The sequence below is a fragment of the Capra hircus genome, chromosome 9, assembly GCF_001704415.2.
Source record: "Capra hircus breed San Clemente chromosome 9, ASM170441v1, whole genome shotgun sequence".
Taxonomy (NCBI): Eukaryota; Metazoa; Chordata; class Mammalia; order Artiodactyla; family Bovidae; genus Capra; species Capra hircus.
This window is the reverse complement of record NC_030816.1, coordinates 21,392,263-21,414,508: the sequence shown is the minus strand read 5'-3', so window position 1 is coordinate 21,414,508 and position 22,246 is coordinate 21,392,263. Positions and strand designations below refer to the sequence as shown.

The window sequence follows — 22,246 nt, the reverse complement described above, 5'->3', positions numbered from 1 at the left end:
TTTTTGATGACCTAGTCCTACTTAATGTAATACATAATCATCTATTTTGTATATATTTCATTTCCCATTTCATGAAGTATGAAATACAACCAGTTACAAGTATGAAATACAAAGAACTGCTTAATCTTTTTACTTTTACTATTAGAGATAGAAGAAAAATTTGACACTTCTGTAGATATAATTCGTCAGAAAAGAAGACATTAAAATATGTATAAAGAATTGATTATTCTCTCACAGTATGTAAAAGATCATTGTAACTATTCCCAGAAGTGTCATTCATGTTTCTCTCCACAAAACACCCCCTTTGCTGCACTGAAAAAGTCTACTTAATAGCATCACCTTTCAAAATAATTCAGAAATCACTTGGGAAAACACTTTCTCTAAAGCAAGAAAAAAAAATCTCTTTGAGAATATATTTATAAAGAGATCTTACTATTTTATGGTATTCTGGTCTTCTGTGTGCAGGACGAGACATTGTGCCTGGCAGGTGAAGAAAGTTCACCGATCTTTGTCCTTTCACGTTGCTTCTGTAAGTTCCTCCTTGCTCTGAGACTCGGGTGCTGCTTCTGCACTCGACTGCTTTTGCCCTTGGCTGAACTGGAGAGGAAAAGAATCGTAGATAGGACTGTCTTATAGCCCAGTACAGTGCCTGCAATCAAATACTGCTTCACTTGTGGGGACGAGTTGTAAACTAAAGACATAAAAGCTGAGAGTGAAAAGTCAGACCAGAAGCACCAGCTACTGAGAATTCTTTGGCCCAAGGGAGTATAAGAGTGGTGTTTTGTTCTCAGGCCAAAGCATTGTTTTAAAATCACAAACATAAATCTTCACAATCCAAGATAGATCTAAATGTTAGCATTATTTAGTCTTTGTATTGATTGTTGTGTGAATTCGAGAAAGGATCAGCAATTTATAGACACTAAATCCTGGATTCAAACCTAATTGACAACTCTAATGGGTTTCACTTTATCCCCCAAATAATAAGTATGAAAGATCCCCACTTAGTGTGATTACAAATCCAAATTTGGTAACTTTTTCTTTTTCATAAGCAGCCATTTAACGTGTGATAGAATTTGGGTGATAATATTTTCTTACAAAACTGTTGCCCAAAATGCATGTTCTACAGTTTAATAATGTATAATGATTCTGGCAGAGAAAGCAAGCCCTTAGCTTTCTTTTGAAAGTACCTAATATATTAGCTATTGAAGGCTGTTTTATTTATGCAGAAGTAGAGATACCTCAAGTTAAAAACAAGAAACCTTCTCATCTTGACAACTGCAGGGTTCAGAGGATCGAAACTATTCCAGAAATAGAAGCATAAAATTCAGTTTGAGAAAGTAGTTTCCTATTTCTTACAGCCTGAGTTGATTAGCTTTATGTGTTCTGGAAAATTCTTGCTATATAGTGACAGACTGCTGACTACTTTGGAGAACAGTGTAATGTAGTTCAAAGAGCCTAGGCGGCTTTGGAAGGCTCAGGCTTAGCTGCGTTTCTACCATTTACTGGTTGTGTCACCACGGGCAAGGCATTTTATTGCTATTTGGATCTGTTTTCACATCTGGAAAATGGCAATAATAGGCCCACCTCACAGAAGAATTGTATCAAAGAGACGATGTGTCCTGTAAACCGACTCTTGGCGACCCCATGGACTGTAGCCTACCAGGCTCCTCTGTTGATGGGATTCTCCAGGCAAGAATACTGGAGTGGATTGCCATTTCCTTCTCCATTATAATGTACTATACAAACGTGAATTACTGTAGATGATTTTTGTAGGTGATATATCAAACAGAATGCTGCAATATTTAAGGTATTTCTATTAGTGCTTTTGTTCCAGGACACCATTAACAGGAAGAGCGGTTTTGCTGGGTTGTGAAGTGTGGGACTTTTCAGTAGCAGATTTTAATAGCATCTTATGTTTATATTAACTGAACAGTTTGCAACATGTTTTCCACTTTCTTTGGTGGTGGGGGTTGTCGTTAAGTCGTGTCTGACTCTGGTGACCCCATGGACTACAGCCAGACTCCTCTGTCCTTGTGATTTCCCAGGCAAGAATACTGGAGTGGGTTGCCACTTCCTTCTACAGGGGATCTTCCTACCTAGGAATTGAACTCACATCTCCTGTGTCTCCTGCATTGGCACACTAAGCCATTTGGTCTCATTTTAACTTAATTACACCCTTGAAGTATTCAGTACTGTAATCATGACCATTTTAAAGGATAGAAATGTAAAAGTCAGAGCTTAAGAAATTTGTTGAAGATTAGCTGGAGAGTTAAGAAATTTGTTGAAGATTAGCTGATCCTGAAGCTGAAGCTCCAATATTTTGGCCACCTGATGCTACGAGCTGACTCATTAGAAAAGACCCTGATTCTGGAAAAGATTGAAAGCAGGAGAAGGGGACGACAGAGGATGAGATGGTTGGATGACATCACCGACTCAATGGACATGAGTTTGAGTGAGCTCTGGGAGCTGGTGATGGACAAGGAAGCCTGGCGTGCTGCTGTCCATACGGTCACAAAGAGTCGGACACGACTGAGTGACCGAACAACAACAACAAGCTGGAAAGTGGGTAACAAAGAGGAATTGCGCTAAATCCCCTGGCTCCAAATCAGCAATGTCTTTTTTTATTTTCACTGCTCATATGCTACTTACGTTAGAGCAAAATATTTTAGAGGTCGACTCACAAAATCTCAGAAGGTATGCTGACAGTATGTTGCAGGGCCCAGTTTGAGGGTAATTCTGGGTTCTAGATGAAAGATCCAGAGAAAAACAGAAAAAGCCTGTGTGCTTGGTGGGAGGTGAATGATGATACAGGAACTGATTTCACTAAACTAATGCTGTGGTGACATCAGGGCCACTGTGAGAATTCAGGACATCCTGGATTCATTAGAAAAAGCCAGGACTTCCCTCGTGATCCAGTGGATAAGACTCCACCTACTGATGAAGGGCACTCAGGTTCAATCCCTGGTCTGGAAAGATTCCATATGCCAAGGAGCAACTAAAGCCCATGTGCTTCAACTCCCCCAACCCCCGTCCCCCATCACCCCCACCCCCAGAGGATGCTCCACACAAGAGAAGCCTCCCTAAGGGAACCCACTGAAAAGAAGAGTAGCCCCTGCTTGCAGAAACTGGAGAAAGCCCGTGAGCAGCAATGAAGACCCAGAGCAACTACAAATAAATAAATAAATAAATAATTTTAAAAAGAAACCCCCAGCTCTTTCCCGGGTGGTTGGGTCTCCCCCCTCTCCCACCCCTGCAGCCAGGACCACGGGGCTTAAAGTAGGAGCCCCTGCCTGGCGGGCCTGTGCAAAAACACAACCGACACAACCATAGCTCTGGTGCTCAGACCCCGAAATCTACTTGCCTTCAGCAGCTCTTCTTATCTGAGCGAGCCTTGCATTCCCCAGGCTCTTTCTTTTTGTGCAAAACCATCCTTCACTTAAATAGAGAGGAAGGCACAGAGACTGTGTTTCAAACAGGTTGCTGTTGTTTAGTCGCTAAGTCGGCTCCGACTCTGATGACACCACGGGCTGTATGATTCTACTTTTCTGTCTTGGCAGCAAATTAGAAAGACAAATCATTTCAAAAGAATGCCGAAGAGGAAAGTTTCCCTCTTTCGTTAAGTATTCTTTCTGAAACTGAGGACTGAATTTGGAGCCTGGGTTGGAAGAATGACACATTCATCAATCTCATCTTATCTGCACAGCAGCCAATCAACACAAGTAAGTGGTGAACTGGGCCACCCCCTATACCGGCCTTTGAAGAAGTACCCGGGCAGCTGAGTAGAGAACTGGGGAGATGCAAAGAGGAGGATGCCTATTGATTTGTCAGCAGTATATTTGCTATGTGAGCTCATCCACAAACTCTCAGACACGGCAAAGCCACTTCAAATACTATAACATCTGGTCCAGGGGCTTGTCATCGTTTTGCAGCTTCTTTTTCTATTTAAGCCTGCTTCTGGTGTTTAAGTGAATTTCTTTTCGTAAAATCAGTGTTAATTTGCTCAGCATCCCTATCCGTCTGAGGACAGCGCTGTCTCTCAGACCTCATTCCCCATAATGGTATTACCAGTGTGTGCTCAGTGAATGAGCTAGGGTATTCCTGCCAAGAGGTAGATGCTTTATGTTGGCTAGACAGGCAATGGGCTTCCCTGTGGCTTAGATGGTAAAGAATCTGCCTGCAATGCAGAAGACCTAGGTTCGATCCCTTGGTTGAGAAGATACCTTGGAGAAGGAAATGGCAATCCACTCCAGTATTCTTGCCTGGAGAATCCCACAGACAGAAGAGCTGGGCAGGCTACAGTCTATGGGGTCGCAAAGAGTCAGACACGACTGAGCCTTTAACACATTCACTTTCATTCAGACAGGCAACAGCAGAGTATCTTTAACAAGGACACCATTTGGCTGTAAAGCCCCAAAGACAATTATTATCCATGGATGTGACCATTCACGATCATTGACAAGGTATGTGCTGGTACTGCAGACAGTCAATTCTTTCAATAGTAAATTACAATAAATACTTAAGAATCTGTAACAACAAATTTCTTTACAGCAAGACTTTGAGACTTCAATAATGACTTCTAATCAATGTTCCCTGAAAGAGTGGCCAGGTTTCCTTCTCCACTTTCTTACTTACCATATACATGGGGTTTTAAAACATTACATTATAAACATAAGGAAGATGTAGTACTTACTACCAAGCTCTACTGAACAAGTTGCTGTATATAATTCAGTTTTTGTTTTAAGCATTAAAGCAATACTGATACAGTTGAAATAGTCTGTACCCTTCTTAATCTTATTCTTTCCTCCTCAGCGGCCACCACTACCCGAAACTTGATATTTGTTGTTTCTGTACATGTTTCGAAATTCTACAGGTGTCAGTAACTACGAAGAATATATAACATTATTTTATTTTAAAACTTGACAGAATGTAACATGCTGCAGATATCATACAGCTTGTATTCTTAAAAATTATTTAAGATTTATCTATATTCATACCTGTCATTCTAATTTATTTATTTTTCACAGAGGCTCAGCAAACTTTTTCTATAAAGGGCTGGATAGTAAATATTTTCAGTTTTAAGGCCACACAGACTCTTGTCACAAACTACTCAACTCTGCTCAGGTGGTGGGAAAGCAGTTAGACAATCAGGAACCAGCGTGGATACGTGCTAATAAAACTTTATAAACACTCAGATTTGGATTTCATGTAATTTTCACATGTCATAAAATATTGAAAAATCCAAACTGTTTTAAAAGGTAAAAATTATTCTTGGTTTAAAAGGCTTACAAAGCAGCAGTGGGTCAGTTTGGTCCGTGAATTATATATAGGCTGCCAACTCCTACTCTAGAGCATTCTATTACCACGGTTTCTCAAACTGTTTCCTTGTTATTAGACATTAATGCTGAAATTTCCTTTGTGATCTTGTATATGATTAGTATGTTTTAGCAAGGGATTTACAGAGAACTTATAAAAATAGTGCATTCTATATTTTTAGGGTATGGAATACTAGATGTTAAACAAAGCTTGCTAATTTTGTTCTTCTGTATCTTTTATATCCTTTCAATGTTTATCTCCGTCCCTGGAATTCTCCAGGCAAGAACACTGGAGTGGGTTGCCATTTTCTTCTCCAATGCATGAAAGTGAAAAGTGAAAGTGAAGTCGCTCAGTCATCTCCGACCCTCAGTGACCCCATGGACTGCAGCCTACCAGGCTCCTCCGTCCATGGATTTTCCAGGCAAGAGTACTGGAGTGGGGTGCCACTGCCTTCTCCCAATGTTTATCTCCTAATGTTTCCTTGATCATTTCTAATATGTTAAAAATCTCTTTGATTATAAGAATTTTTCCTTATAATTTGACATTTTTGCTTTATATATTTCAGTAATACAGTCATGGACAGGTTGATGACTGTCGTATCTCATAAAGGATCATTCCTTTCTTATGACTGAGTCTTCAAAATTAGCCCTGTTGACACTTGTTTGCCTTTAGCTCACTTTTGCCTTATATTAATGTTATTTCCAAGGGTATACATTTCGGTACCTTTAGTTTTCAAGCTTTGTGTGTTTTAGGTTGTCACTTGTAAGTGGCATGACTCTGTTTTTTAATCTCTGTAGGTGCATTTACCCCAGCTCTGGTGTGGCAGTTAAAGGCATGTGCCAGACCTCCTGAGGCCTGGTCCCGGCCCTTTCCTTCATCTCTGCTTGGCCCTGTGCAATTTCCTTTATCTCTCCACACTACACTTTTCTCATCTGTAAAGAAGCTGAGGATAATATTAGTACCTCATCATAGGATTATTATGGAGATTAAATAATGTTCTTACCTGGCATGTAGTGAGCACTCAATAATTGTTAGCTATTTTTAAATGTTGTGTGTGATTATTGATGTGTTTGGTCTCATTTCTACCATTATTTTGTGTTTTCTGTTTACCATCCTTTTTCCTCTGTTTACTGTTTCTTTTCCTATCATTATTCTCTTTTTATTTCCCTTTTTTTCTGAGTGATCTATGCACTGTGTTTCTATTGTTTAATAATTATACTTAAGATTTTTACTGCTTTATTAAGACGCAAGTGATTTTACAGTTTGATGAGTTTTGACATATGTATACACCCCTGAAGCCATCAAATTAATCACCATAATTAATATATCCATCACTCCTGTTTTATAACTGTTTTCTTTGATTCTTTGTCTAATTTGCATCCATTAACTGCACAGCCAATTCAACAGCTAAATAGTTTGTATTTCCTGTGTGACCCAGAGTCCCTACTCTGACCCACCTTCTTATCTAACTCTCATACACCAAGCCAATATTTCCTCAGCTCTTAATCAACCCAGGACCAGGTGTCAGACAAATAGCAACATCGCTCATGCCCTGAAGCCCACCAGAATCATTTAAATTAGCCAGTTCTAGCTCTTTCCCTTCACCTGCCTTGACTTTCCCACAGAAACCCCAGGGAACGCTCTGGCTTCGGCTTCCCCTCCTCCTTTTCTGCCTCCAGCCCAACCTGCTGCTTCCCCAGGCGGCCCTGCGTGGACTGGCATGCCCCTTTCTCTCGATAAATGTAGGTAATAAATTTTCCTTTTGATGGCATTGGCCTCTGTCTTCACTCAGTCACCTCCATAAACTAAAATCGTGGTTCAAATTCATTCATTCCCCCACCAGTCTTCCCATGGCCCTGGCAAAACCTCTCCTTATTTCTTCTCCCCCACTCTCTAGGTGAGCACTAGTTTGTTTTCTATCAGTAGAGGTCAATTAACACTTTCAAGGATTTCATATAAATGTCATACATTATGTATTCTTTTGCCTGAATTCTTCCCTTTCAGTTCAGTTCAGTTCAGTCACTCAGTCGTGTCCGACTCTTTGCGACCCCATGAATTACAGCACGCCAGGCCTCCCTGTCCATCACCAACTCCCGGAGTTCACTCAGACTCAAGTCCATCAAGTCAGTGATGCCATCCAGCCATCTCATCCTCTGTCGTCCCCTTCTCCTCCTGCCCTCAATCCCTCCCAGCATCAGAGTCTTTTCCAATGAGTCAACACTTCGCATGAGGTGGCCAAAGTATTGGAGTTTCAGCTTTGGCATCATTCCTTCCCAAGAAATCCCAGGGCTGATTTCCTTCAGAATGGACTGGTTGGATCTCCTTGCAATCCAAGGGACTCTCAAGAGTCTTCTCCAACACCACAGTTCAAAAGCATCAATTCTTCGGCGCTCAGCCTTCTTCACAGTCCAACTCTCACATCCATACATGACCACTGGAAAAACCATAGCCTTGACTAGATGGACCTTAGTCAGCAAAGTAATGTCTCTGCTTTTGAACATGCTATCTAGGTTGGTCATAACTTTTCTTCCAAGGAGTAAGTGTCTTTTAATTTCATGGCTGCAGTCACCATCTGCAATGATTTTGGAGCCCCCCAAAATAAAGTCTGACACTGTTTCCACTGTTTCCCCATCTATTTCCCATGAAGTGATGGGACCGGATGCCATGATTTTCGTTTTCTGAATGTTGAGCTTTAAGCCAACTTTTTCACTCTCCTCTTTCACTTTCATCAAGCGGCTTTTTAGCTCCTCTTCACTTTCTGCCATAAGGGTGGTGTCATCTGCATATCTGAGGTTATTGATATTTCTCCCGACAATCTTGATTCCAGCTTGTGTTTCTTCCAGCCCAGCGTTTCTCATGATGTACTCTGCATAGAAGTTAAATAAGCAGGGTGACAATATACAGCACTGACGTTCTCCTTTTCCTGTTTGGAACCAGTCTGTTGTTCCATGTCCAGTTATTCATTCTTGTTACTGTATATATTAATAGCCTGTTCCTCATATTTTTCTGAGTAGCTTTCCCTTACATGGATATAGAACAGTCTGTGGATGGCTTCTGTGTTGTTTCTAGTTTGCAGCTATTGTAAAGAAGCAAACTTGTGTCATTCATGTACAGGTTTTCATGTGGACCTATGCCTTCATTTCTCTTGAGTAAATACCTAGGAAGTAAGTTACATTGTATGGCTGGTATATACAGGTAACTTTTAAGGAAACTGACAATTTTCAAAAGTGATTGTTTCATTTTACATTCCTAACATGAGTGTATATGAGTTAGTTGCTCTACAATCCTTACCAACATTTGGTATGGAGTACCTTTCTAATTTTTGCCATTATATCAGATATGTAGTGATATCTTACTATAACCATGGATTATCTTATTTGTATCTTTTGAAATAAAATGTAGTTATTTATAGAAATAACTAATAAATAAAGGAACTTTAAAAATATACCTGTTCTCATCATTATTTTTTGCTCCTGTGTCTTTCCTTAGAGTTTATGTTTCTCCTTGCTGAAACATATCCTTTAATAATCCTCTTAATGAGGTTCTATGAGTGGTAAATTCCCTTAGTCGCTGTGTGCTGTCTTTATTTTGCTCTATTTCAAATGATGGTTTAGCTGGTACTAACTCTGAAGACATTGTCTTCTGGTCCCTATTGTTACTGATGAGAAGTGTGCTGTCAATATATTGCCACTTTTGGGTAGGTTATCTGTCTTTTATTTTTGACAGCTTTTAAGACTTTCTGTCTTTCACACTGTGCAGTTTTAATATGATGTGTCCAGTGTGAATTTATCTTTAGTGAAACTATTTAAAATAGATAACACTTTTCTTATGTGAGAACTTTCTTTGATTCTGCAAAATTCTCAGTTATTTCTCTTCAAATATTGTCTATTCCTTCATTTTTCCCTCCAGAACTCCTATTAGACAGGTCATGGAGTTGCTTAATCTGTTTTCTATTCCCTTTAACTGCTTTTAAAAATATACTCTTTTATTTCTTTGTCTTTTTATACTGCACTTTGGGTCAATTCCTCAGCATTATGTTTCAATTCACTGATGATATATTTAACCAAGGCCAGCTGAGATTTATTTAAGAAGAGAAACTTGTATCTTATTCATTTTTATAAGCCAAAGCAATATGGTTTTTAAAAACCACTCTTTAAACAAAAAGCATTTGATGATTAAATATAGCCATTTTATGTGTGATTATATAATTTCTTATCTATATGTATATAACTTTATTAATTACCCAAATATATTTTCACATAACAAATGATACCATATTAACAAATTTGCAACTTAACTTTTAAGACAACGCATTGTTATATTATGTTCTGTCAACACAAACATATTTTTATGCAAAGTAGAACGTTTTTGTTGTGATTTGACTTTAGGGGTACCCAGGTCTTGCTCATCTCTTTTGGGAAAACTTTTGGAATCTATATGGAAGAACTCTGAAATTACAGATGCTCCAGACAGCCCTAAATTTGGATTGCTCTAGTATTAGATAACTTCCATGATTCTTTACGCTATAATTGTATGGTAACAAAATCTTGGTCCAGTACAAGGGTAAGAATGTTCTGATTTTCTTCCATACTGTATTTGCTGGTGCTAAGCATTTTGTGTCACACAAGGGAGCACATAGGAAGACGGCAGCAGTTTGCTTTGCAATCAAGTCATCCTCTTTTTAGTAGAAAGATATACTGAAGAAGTTTCCCTTGTCACTCAAGCTAGATGAATCTCTCCCTCAAGTCCCTGCGGCTGTACTCTGAAGTTCATTTATTAGCTCAGGATTCACAAAGTACACAAGGAAAGATGCTAGAATCCTTTAAACATGTAAGGATGTTGGGTCGCCTGACACAACCAGTTAAACCAGTAAGATCCCATAAAATGGTTATAGCTGGTGGAGTCTAATGATCAGAAAGGGCTAGGAGCTGATTTGTGAAGGAGCTTCCCAAGATGAGCCCAGCTCTGGGTAACACTGTATCTTCTCTGCAGAGAAGTGGAACATTTATCAACACTTTAATTGCTGCTTTGACTATCTGTGGGCAACAACTCTTCTCCTCTTTCACATTCAGTTGTCCCTGTCAAGTTGGGAAAAATTTCTACTATGGTTCTGCTTTTCTGATCATTCCTGCCTTAATCCTTCTGGTTGCCGGCTTTGCTCTGAGAAGCCAGACGTGGACAATCACCAGTGAATACTGCTGCAGCTGTGTCCCTCAGCTCCGGAGAATCAGCCTCCTGGAGCGCAGGCTGGCTTGCCTTCACTTCTTCAGCATCACCGGAAGGGCACTTGTTGCTCCATTAACGTGGCTGGCGGTGACCCTGCTGACAGGCACGTACTACGAATGTGCGGCAAGTGAATTCGTATCTGTGGGCCGTTACCGAGCGTTTGACAATATTAGTGCCGGCGAACGCCAAGAGATCCTAGCCGGGTTTCCGTGCTGCAGATCAGTTCCATCCAATATGATCCTGGTCAGAGATGAAGTAGCTCTTCTACACAGATACCAGTCACAGGTAAGTTCTTGCTTTTTATTTTCAGCTCTGCTATCCCGTATTAACTGGCGCTTCCCTGGTGGCTCCGTGGTAAAGAATCTGCCTGCAGTGCAGGAGATGCGTGTTTGACCCCTGGGTAAGGAAGATCCCCTGGAGGAGGAAATGGCAGCCCACTCCAGTTCTTGCCTGGGAAGTCCCCAGGACAGAGGAGCCCGGCAGGCTGTAATCCATGGGGTACAAAAGAACTGAATGGGACTTAGCCACTGAACAACAGCAATCTCATATTAACTACAATCACTGGAAACATTTTCCATTCCTGCTGCTTCTTGTATTGTCTGATTATAGAACACAAACTGGATGCCACTTATCAGTTAGATTTCTACTGAGTGGCTGAATAAATATGGTTAGGATGTTGGGCTTTGGAGTCCACAGACCTGCATTTGAGGCTTGCTTTACCATGTATTAACCTGCAAAACCTTAAGCAAGTTATCTAATTTATCCATGCTTCACTGTTCTCATCTGTAAAATGGAGATATTGTTAATATGATCTGTCATTTAGGGTTGGAGTGAGTAATAAACAAGTTAATGCATCTAAAGCACTCAGTACTGTGTTCAGAATCTATTATATATTAAAAACAAGGAATTTTCAGTTCAGTTAAGTCACTCAGTTGTGTCTCTTTGCCCTATGGACTGCAGCACTCCAGGCTTTCCTGTCCATCACCAGCGCCCAGAGATTGTTCAAACTCGTGTCCACTGAGTCAGTGATGCCATCCAACCATCTCATCCTCTGTCATCCCCTTCTCCTCCTGCATTCAATCCTTCCCAGTATCAGAGGCTTTTCCAGTGAGTCAGTTCTTCACATCAGGTGGCCAAAGTATTGGAGTTTCAGCTTCAGCATCAGTCCTTCCAATGAATATTCAGGACTGATTTCCTTTAGGATGGGCTGGTTTGATCTCCTTGCAGTCCAAGGGACTCTCAACAGTCTTCATCAATACCACAGTTCAAAAGCATCGGTTCTTTGGCATTTGGCTTTCTTTATGGTCCAACTCTCACATCCATACATGACTACTGGAAAATCCATAGCTTTGACTAGATGGACCTTTGTTGGCAAAGTAATGTCTCTGCTTTTTAATAGGCTGTCTAGGTTGGTCATAAATTTTTTTTCAACAAGGAATTTTAGATATTGTTATTGAAAATATTATTACTAAATTCCATCTTTCTGCATGTATATTCTTAAATATGCATTCTTATATATTTAAATCACATTTAAAATTACAGGAGGCTTAATTATAATTAAAAATAAACACTGATGATAGTTCTAAATTTAGTGTCATTAGATAGGTTTGTGGGAGGGAGTGCAGTTAAGTGAGGGGAAGGCCTAAACCTACTAGGTTTATAGGTTAAATCTAAAGATGTAAAAGTACATTTTTGTCAGTACAGAAAGAATCATTGGTGTTCATCAGTTTCTCCCAGGGATTTGGGAGAAAAACACATTTCAAATCACTGCAATGCCATAAGAACACAGTAATGTTTCTTAATTTACTTTTTATTTTATATTTCAGCATAGTTGATTTACAATGTTGTGTTAGTTTCAAGTATACAACAAAGTGATTCATTAATACATACCCATGTATCTATTCTTTTATTATTTTTCAGACTCTTTTCCCATATAGGTTATTATAGAATATTGAGAAAAACACATTAATTTTTAAACTACTTATTGCAAAGGCCTCTCTTGACCCATCACTTTTCAGTTATTGAAATTTAAAAGTGCTGATGATATTTAGTTGAAAAAATTACTATCAACACAACAATATTGAAGTGTTATATATGGACCAGTTGAAACAAAATTAGAAATCTTATTAAGAAAGGATTTGTCTCAACCTATTTATACTGGCCTTAAATGTCAAGCAGAGGAGCTGTGAAAAGTGAAAAAATCAATGGGACAATTTTGACTTTAAAAGATGTTCTTGCTTTAAAAAACTAAGTTGTAATACACAATGGTAAGATGTTCTTAAGGTCAAAATAAAACATCTTATCTAATGATACACAGACTTCTGTGAAAAGACAGTTTTATAGCTCTGAGTACCATGAGCAAGTGGATTTTTTGATTTAGTGACACCACCACTAATATTTGGGCTTCCCTGGTGGCTCAGACAGTAAAGACTCTGCCTGCAATGCAGGAGACCAGGATTCGATCCCTGGGTTGGGAATATCCCCTGGAAAAGGGAATGGCAACCCACTCCAGTATACTTGCCTGGGGTATTCCAAGTACAGAGGAGCCTGGTGGGCTACAGTCCATGGAGTCGCAGAGTTGGACACAACTAAGTGATATTTATTGACCACTAATATTTATTGAGATGCTTATCCTATAGTGTACAAATACATTATATCTTAATTCTATTTGTAATCCCAAGAGGTAGGTATAATCAACTCCATTTTACAGATGAGGAAACTGAAACTCAAAGAGTTTATAACTTTCATAAGTTTATATAGCTAATAAATGGCTTATCAAGCTAGCCAAAGACCAGGGGCTGTTTCTATTTGCCCTCCCACCTTCTATAGTTACCTCATACTCCAATCTCATTTGAGGAATATGTACTGTCTTTCTGTTGGATGATTCTGGGTTGACCACCAGATCAAATTAAGTTTAAATCCTGTCTCTGCCTGTACCTTCTGGACATTTATTTCATCCCATTTCAATACCTTCTATACCCATGCCAAAATCATCTAACTGCAGATTGAATGATGAATCCTCCCTCTACCCCCTGCTCCATGCACTGTCACCCATATAAAGTCCTTCAGTGATTTTCTACCAGCCTAAGCACAGATCCAGATTCCTGCCCTGACATACAATATCCTTCAATATGTGGCCCCTGACCATTTCCCCATATGATGCCTATGACCTTGTGAATTCAACTTCTTGGGGTTTTCCCAACTCTTCACATGCTTCTTCTTCTGACTTCCCTAACTGGAATTCTCCTCAACCTCTTGCATCTGGTGAACTTGTCTTTAATAATTTAAGTTTGAGCATCATCTCTTCTGGGAAGTGTTCCCTGACACTCTTCTCCTTTAAACAAGTTCATGTATCTTCATTGTCCTTCCTTGGGCTTTGTGTTTACACCTATCAAAACTATCCTATTTTACTGTGTTTCTTGGCTTTATATTTTGTCTCCCTCTTTAGGCTTAAAGATTTGGGAAGAGAGAATGTATCTAAAATTATCTGGATCTGTGTCCCAGGAACCAAGCAGTATGTATAGCACATGGTGGGAGGTCAACCTCGGGCTCAGTAAATGGTAGCTGATGAATTAATGGGCATCTGAGATGACCTTTCCTCAACCATGCTGGCCTCTAATAAGTTAAATCATGACATGATGAGTATGACTTTGTCAGCTTCAGCCTCTAGAGTGAAGCTATCTTGCTGTGCACACACTGGTGATTCCAGGCCTGTTGGTGAATCACCAGCTGTGGAAGAGACCTTCACCATTTAGATTGTGGCTGCATACTGGTGGTTTCCCTAAATGTGTGCAGCCCATCTGTCTCACTCTACATAACAACCACTAAATATTGAAAGAAGAATACCAAAAAGGAAAAAAGAGGAGTCTAAGCATAGAAAACAGTTATTTGTCATTTGTCAGTCTTTAAAAGTGGAAACTAAATAGTTGCAAATAAAATCTAGTTGACTTTCCTTTCAAAGTATATTTCAAAAACCAACCGTAAAACTGGCCAGCAAAAGATTATTTGAAGGGAGAAGAAGATGAAAAGGAAAACAATAGGTGCTGTACATTTAAGGACATGAGAGTCTGCTCATCGACTTTCTTCGGTCACAAAAAAATAAAAGGAAATAGCAATTTGGGACGAAATGTCAATGAGTACTTGCTGGCATATCACTGAGCTTGGTAGTTTACAAAACTACCATTATTATCTATTATATCATAATTTTCATCACTATAATTATTAAATATATATTAAGTGTCCAAAGAAATGTATGAGCCTACACCTGATGCTTAAACTAAAATAAAAAATGTAGTTTATGTCCGTTATGCAAAGATAATAGGCAGGTTATAAAGTTTGCCACTTCCAGGACAGTATTTAGAATCCACTTCAAAATCTTTGGAAATTTCCCAAATCCAAAAATCCTTTGTAATCCAAAAGCCAAGCTGAAGATGGTTGGGCCTGTATCCCGTGTCACACCTGCACCCAGGGTCAGGTGAATAGCACCTGTCAATATGCTAAAGACCAGGAAAGCAAATTTCTTACCCATATTTTAGTTCTCAGATCTGTGGGGATCCCTCCCATCATGGTTGTTTCTTAAATATTTAATATATTGATGCTTTCTGTTTCTCTTTTGAATAATTATGTGAAGATGCTGGGCTGGATTCTGATCACCTTGGCAACCATCACTGCCCTAGTCTCCTATTCTTTGGCGAGGTGCTGCTCACCCCTCACCTCCCTGCAGCATCGCTACTGGACCAACCACCTCCACAATGAGAGGGAACTCTTTGAACAAGCCGCAGCACAGCATTCACGGCTGCTCATCCTGCAGCGCATAAAGAAGCTATTTGGCTTCATTCCTGGAAACGAAGATGTCAGACACATCCATATTCCTTCATGTCAGGACTGGAGAGAGATGTCAGTCCCCAGCTTTCTCTGCATGGGTAATGACGTGCAAGGTAACTACAGCTTCCTTGGAGGTAGGGTGGATGAGGATAATGAGGAAGGCAGATCAGGAGATATTGAATTAAAATCTTAATCATAGCACCTTTCACAATTCAAATATTTTATTTTTATAAGGACAGAGTTTCCATGTAATCCCTTCAGCTTTTTCTCTCTCTTCTGATATTTGTTTATGTCAGTTCATCTGAAATGCTATTTCCAAAATCAATTTATCTGATCATGGTAACAATTTCTTGTTTTGAAATTTCATTGATGGTCTTGTAGTGCATATATTGGTCTGATTTTTTTTTACAAATATGAAAATTGTAGTCATATCAAAATTTGGATCCTAGTTTTGTTACTTAGTAGCTGTGCAAAAATGAATATCTTCGAGTGCTATTTTGTATCTGCATTCAGATAGCAGCTACTTCAGAGATTTGTGAGGACGTATATGACAATTAGATAATACAAGCTAAGTACTCAGCACAGTGCCTTTCACAAAATAAGTGCTTATAAATGTTATTTTTGCCCTTCCTCTTTGCATTGCTTGTCTTTTATCATTATTTTCTCCATGTCTAAGTTTTTTTTAAAATTTTCTACCTCTGTATAATACCCAGCGACTTTTCACTGCTTCTTCCTCTTTCTTCAAGCTTAAATATCTGACCTTTGAGAATCAAGATTAAAAAAAAAACCAAAAATCCTTTCTAAATTGTTACCATGTAGGGGGGAAGCCCAGGCAAGAAGGTCTTGAGTCATCTTGCCATACCCAAGGAAAGATGGACACATATTGTATCCTCACTGGTGTCAAATGTTATTTGTGGCACCTCCATAGTGGAAACATTTTTAAAGGTATGATATAGAAAGTTTATTCTAGAAAGTTCCCCCTGTGTTCCACTACCAGGACACTATCTATGTCTTTTTGTTATCACACCTTTGTACTCAAAATCCATTTTAGGAAGGAAGGCTGTAAGCTATGTTTGTAGATCCATTATCTAAACTCTAAAAGGGAAGACCTACCTAAAATTTCACTTCTTATATTTGACAGTTTTCTATTTTATCTTCATTATTTCTGATATATGTATAGTCTCATGCCTGATTTTTGCCACATTCACTTGAACAACTGGTTCATTGGTCAAAATAAGCAAAGTGAGGGTTTTCCTTTATCTTTTAAACAAAATAATGGCTACTTACTGGGCAATGGACCAACTGCCAGTAGTCAAGGTGACTTTCAAGATTCATTTTCAAGGAGACCAGAGAATTTGACCATCTAAAATGCAATCACTTACCTGGCAATCTTACAGTCATGAAAGGGTCCATTTTGTGTGAAATTATGGGTCTTTCAAATTTAATAGAAACAATAAAGATGAACATTAAGAAGATTTTTATTATTTTTTAACCAATAAGAGATACACAGTATAGTAGTTTGCCAGGACAGGAGACCTGTTCCTCCCCCTCCATCACTTACTGAGCAAATTGGTTAGCCTCTCTGGAATTCAGCTGTTGCATCTGTAAATTGGGATAGTGATACCTTATCTGCTGGAAGGGAAGGAACTGAACCAAGCGAATTCTTGAGGTCCTTTCTAAGTCTAATAAGATGTTTACATGTATACAGGCGAATAAGTGTACAATCTTCTGGAGCACTAGTAGCTTAGGTTGTTTCTATTGAAAGGAAAATATCACTGAATTTGGTTCTGAGCTTTCTTCTCTAGACATTCACTGGCATTCCACTTAAAAAAAAAAAAAAGTTAGTGTACTGATTTTTTCAAGTGGCCGAGAAAAGTTATTCCACTTATCTAATTCTGTATACAATTCTGATATGACATGACAAGAGGGATCTTTAAAAAATAGAAATAAGTACGGAAGTAGGGTCTTGGTCTGCTCTGATATAAATAAGCTGTGTAATTATGGAATTGGTGCTTTCAAACTGTGGTGCTGGAGAAGACTCTTGAGGGTCCCTTGGACTGCAAGGAGATCAAACCAGTCAATCCTAAAGGAAATCAATCCTGAATATTCATTAGAAGGACTGATGCTGCAGCTCTGATACTTTGGCCACCTGATGCGAAGAGCTGACTCATTAGAAAAGACCCTGATACTGGGAAAGATTGGAGGCAGGAGGAGAAGGGGATGAGATGGTTGGATGGCATCACCCCCTCAATGGACATGAGTTTGAGCAAGCTCCAAGAGATGGTGAAGGACAGGGGAGCCTGGTATGCTGCAGTCCATGGGGTCACAAAGAGTGAGACATGACTGAGCGACTGAACAACACATTATGGAAGGCCACCTCTACTTTGTTCTTTAGCGTCTTCTCCAGCTCCAAATCCCATGGCTCTGAGAATCTTTGAAGTTGTTTTGTATTGGGACACACTAGTTAAAGTAGTGGGGGCTTCCCTGGTGGCTCAGAGGTTAAAGCGTCTGCCTCAAAGGCGGGAGACCCATGTCCGACCCCTGGGTCGGGAAGATCCCCTGGAGAAGGAAATGGTAACCCATTCCAGTATTCTTGCCTGGAGAATCCCATGGAGAGAGGAGCCTGGCAGGCTACAGTCCACGGGGTCGCAAAGAGTCGGACACAACTGAGCGACTTCACTTCACTTCTTCAGTTAAAGTAACATTTTATACCATGATCTGAGTTATTTTATTAGTTTTCAGGAAATACACTCTGATAGAATAATATACAAAAATGAAAATACTCTAGTAAGATTTTCAGTTATCAAAATCAGAGTGTATGAAGTTAAAACTTTATATTATCAGAAAGAATAGTTGTTCATATACTGACACCAGGAAAGTTTTTTTCTGCTAAATTCTAGAAGCACTTTCTAAATCAAGCTGTTTCAGAGTATTGCATACAATTTATCTTTTGGACCACTTAATCATGATCTTTCACTTTCTCTCAAAGGACTGTAAGTATTTTGGAGCTCTTCTGTATAGCTTCAAAGGGTTTTATAGCATCTGTATGAACATTTAAAGAATAGTACACGTTCTTGAGTTTTATTGTATTTTATCTATTTCAAATTAAACAAATTAAATTGCCATTTTTTTTGTCCAGAATATTCTTCTGTTCCATAGCCAGTTGGACAAAACTTTTCCATTAAGAACATTGTGCTTCCTCTCCTTTATGCTTAATGGATTTATGTAATTTTAAAACATATAATTAAAATCAATTATGTGCTAATATTACCTTATATTTTGCTACCAAGTAGTTTTGGGTACTACATCAAATGCTGTGGCTTGGCATAAATACAGACTTGCTCATTTCTTACCTTCATCAGCTTCCACATCTACCTCCCACAATCCAAGCTGCCTCCTTCCCGGGAGACAAATACAACCCCATTGTTTAGACGTGTTTTACTCTGCTTATTTACGCTCTCCAAAGCTGAATTGCAGAATCATATTTATACTCATCATCTTTGTCTTCTTTCTCTGTTCTCAGTCTCCAGTTCCATTAAAAAAATTCTAGCATGTGATTGTAATGCTGCTGCTAGGTCGCTTCAGTTGTGTCCGACTCTGTACGACCCCATATATGGCAGCCCATCAGGCTCACCCATCCCTGGGATTCTCCAATGCATGAAAGTGAAAAGTGAAAGTTAAGTCGCTCAGTCGTGTCTGACTCTTAGCGACCCCATTGACTACAGCTTACCAGGCTCCTCCGTCCATGGGATTTTCCAGGCAAGAGTACTGGAGTAGGGTGCCACTGCCTTCTCTGATGATTGTAATAAGAAACAGCAATGTGATTTTACAAATTTTTTTTTTTTTGTATTCTGTTTGTAGCACAAGGGGAAATCACATTAACCTTAAAACTTTGAAATATCACAACCAATCAGAGGCCTTCCAAATGCAAGACTCAGCAGCTATCTGCTATTTCAAAATATATGGTTTAGAGTTTTCATTTTAGCTTCTAAACAAACCTACCAAAATTTGGCACTGGTTACTAAAGGAGTAAATGTTGGGAAGCTGTCCTTAGAGTAGACAGCTACACAGTTGGCTCCATGAGCTGTGGGGCACAGTTATAAATGAGACCTCGACCAAGAAGCAATGATGTTACCTTCAGAGAGACAAAGTTCATCGTCCCTTACGCGAATTACTCTTCTGTTCAGTTCAGTCCAGTCGCTCAGTCGAAACGGCCTCTTTGCGACCTCATAGATTCAGCATGCACAATTAAACTCTAATCTCAGTACACTAGACTTCAGAGATGTTTTTCAAGTTTTGTTTCCTCTGCTGCCCCCTCGTGGTATAGACAGATGGCTGCACTCAAGTATAGTGGTGGCCTCTGTAAAAGGAATTCTTTTGTTGTTGCTTAGTCACTAAATTGTATCTGACTCTTTTGAGAGCCCATAGACTACAGCCCACCAGTACCCCGTCCATGGGATTTCCTGGGCAAGAATACTGGAGTGGGTAGCCATTTTCTTCTCCAGGATATCTTTGTGACCCAGGGATCAAACCTGCATCTCCTGCCTTGCAGGCAGATTCTTTACCGTTGAGCCACCTGGGAAGCCCCAAAGAATTCTTACCATTTATGTATTATGAAGCTAACTTAAACAAATGACCCCATTCTTTCTTTACAGCAAAATGGTAGAGTCACATATTAGGAAATGAATTGCTGAAATGACATTAATGACATAGAGAATGTGAAGGAATTCTGAGTGGTGTACATTCTTCTATGAATAAAATGCTTTCTTATGATAAAATTATTTTTATTTGATAACTGGTGAATCATTGTTCATAATTTGAATCCAGTCTTATTTGACCCAAATAAAATAAGTTCTCCCATTTTATGGATGAGGTAGACTGAGGTAGAGGAGTCAAGCAGTTTGCTTAAGTTCCCTGCTAGTCTGACTTTTGACACTGCACTCCGTAGCACTGAATACAGCAACATGAGGCATATCACAAACCTTCCAGGGCCTTGTAGATGTCAGGAGGTTCTCCTACCCCTGTCTGTGAATCACTAAAACAGCTTGAGTTCTAAAACTAAGATGCCTATCTTACCTGCCTATCTCTTTCTGCTTCCACTGCACGTACATATACAATGGTTCACTTTCAAGACAGTGTTCTTCTTAGCAAAGTGACTTATCTACTGTCACTGGACCTGAACTACTCAACGACCAGCGACAGTGATTTTATTAGCTACAGACTAAATCTCCGGTGTTCACTTTCTCATTCTGGTAGTGGCAGAACACTGCTATAATCTGTCAATTTGTTTTTGATAGGGTATAGTTATGAAGGGTCAAAGTGGAACAAAGGAAATACACTCTCTCATCATTCATACTGTCTCGTACAAGTCAGTCTCTCTGGAACTAATTTCCCTTCCAAAAGATAGAGAGGCTGATCAAATTGTGGGAGTTAAGTGCTTAAACTGTCCTGAGTCACAGACCCTTCGAAGGGCCATTCTGGGAAAAGTTATCTTGAGGAAATACCCAGAGACTGTGCAAACACACACACACAGGCCCATGTGCCTCAGAGGCTGTGTATTGTGGTAGACCAAATGTTGGCCTTCTGAACATGTTCACATCCTAAGCCCTGGAATTTGTGAATCTTGCTTGATACTTTGCATGGCAAAAGAGATACCACAGATGTCATCAAGTTAAGGATCTTGAGACAGGGATATTGTACTGGAATATCCCGGTGGACTCACTGTAATCACAGGGGTTCTTGTAAGAGGAGGAACCAAAGTCAGAGAAAAGACCAAGTGGCAGTGAAACAGGAGTGTCGTGAGCACCAGAGTCATGTCTGAGAAATCAGCCACAGTTGGGTTAATTTAAAGATGACGAGGACCCTGAGCCAAGGGTGCAGGCAGCTTTTAGAAGCTGGGAAGGCTGGGAAATGGATTCTTCCCAGAACCCCTAGAAGGAACACAGTCCTGCTGATACCTTGATTGGAGCCCACTGAAACCTGTGTCTGACCTGTGTTTGACAGTAAGAAATATATACCGTTCTCACAGTCCTCACATTTGCATTGTTTTAAGCCACTAAGTTCGTGGTAATTGGCTACAGTGGAGATAGGAAACAAACACACATATCAATACATTTCAGGAGTTTATGACCCCACAAGCCTGTCACGAGTGACATGCTTTGGATAAGGCCTCTTCCAGGTACTTAATAGCATAAGTATTTATGCATTAATACTCTCCCCTAGGGAACCACTGCTCTAGGAAAACAAATATATTTATAATATAAAAATATAAAATATTCTAAAGGTGTTCTAAAGTGCTGAAAGAACAGCTGAATATGCATTTTATGTTTCTATAGATGTTTCAATCCAAACAAATAAAAATAGTTAAATTACATTTGTCTTGTGTCTTTGCCAGTTAATGACATCGACAGAACCATATGTTATACTCTATGACATATTGTGGATATAATCCAGCATTTGAAATGTAGGAAAATAAATGCCAAAGGGAAAAAAACTAATCCTGATCCATGGGGTGTTTTATTTATTATTTAAATTTCATAAATTAAGAATAGTTGGCTAGTAAGTTCAAGCTTGCCATTCTTTCCCTGGGAGATAACTTGAATTTGAGAAAGCTGCTTTTGAGAAAGAGTATAACATACAGTTCTGATGATGTCAAGCATCTTTACTCCATTAATGATTTAATGGATCCTAAGAGTACTGTGAGAAAGGCCTTTATTTTTCAGGGAAGATAAAGCGAAAAGCAAAAACCATCCAAGTTATTACGGGCAGAGTTAGAATAATAAAACGGAGTAAGTAGGCAGTTCTTTGCTGCCTGTGGTCAGCAAGCTCTGCGTTTGAGCTCATTCTTGGAGATTTTCTGGGGCCCTACCGCTTGGGCTGGTTT

The 22,246-nt window shown here is 39.4% G+C and overlaps 2 protein-coding genes across 2 annotated transcripts in view; one reads left to right on the top strand and one right to left on the bottom strand.

Moving 5' to 3' along the window:
* Positions 1 to 22,246, bottom strand: part of TRAPPC3L (trafficking protein particle complex 3 like) — a 67,082-nt gene that overhangs the window by 39,422 nt on the left and 5,414 nt on the right. Inside the window, exon 2 of the mRNA XM_013966415.2 lies at positions 434 to 597. Coding sequence (XP_013821869.1) covers positions 434 to 475 — 42 coding nt within the window. The 5' untranslated portion in view covers positions 476 to 597. The remainder of the gene's footprint in view (positions 1 to 433; positions 598 to 22,246) is intronic.
* On the top strand, positions 10,226 to 17,451 carry FAM26D (family with sequence similarity 26 member D). The gene is made up of 2 exons (XM_005684536.3): positions 10,226 to 10,824; positions 15,170 to 17,451. Exons 1-2 carry the CDS (start codon positions 10,267 to 10,269, stop codon positions 15,554 to 15,556), a joined length of 945 nt encoding a protein of 314 aa, XP_005684593.1. The 5' UTR covers positions 10,226 to 10,266; the 3' UTR covers positions 15,557 to 17,451.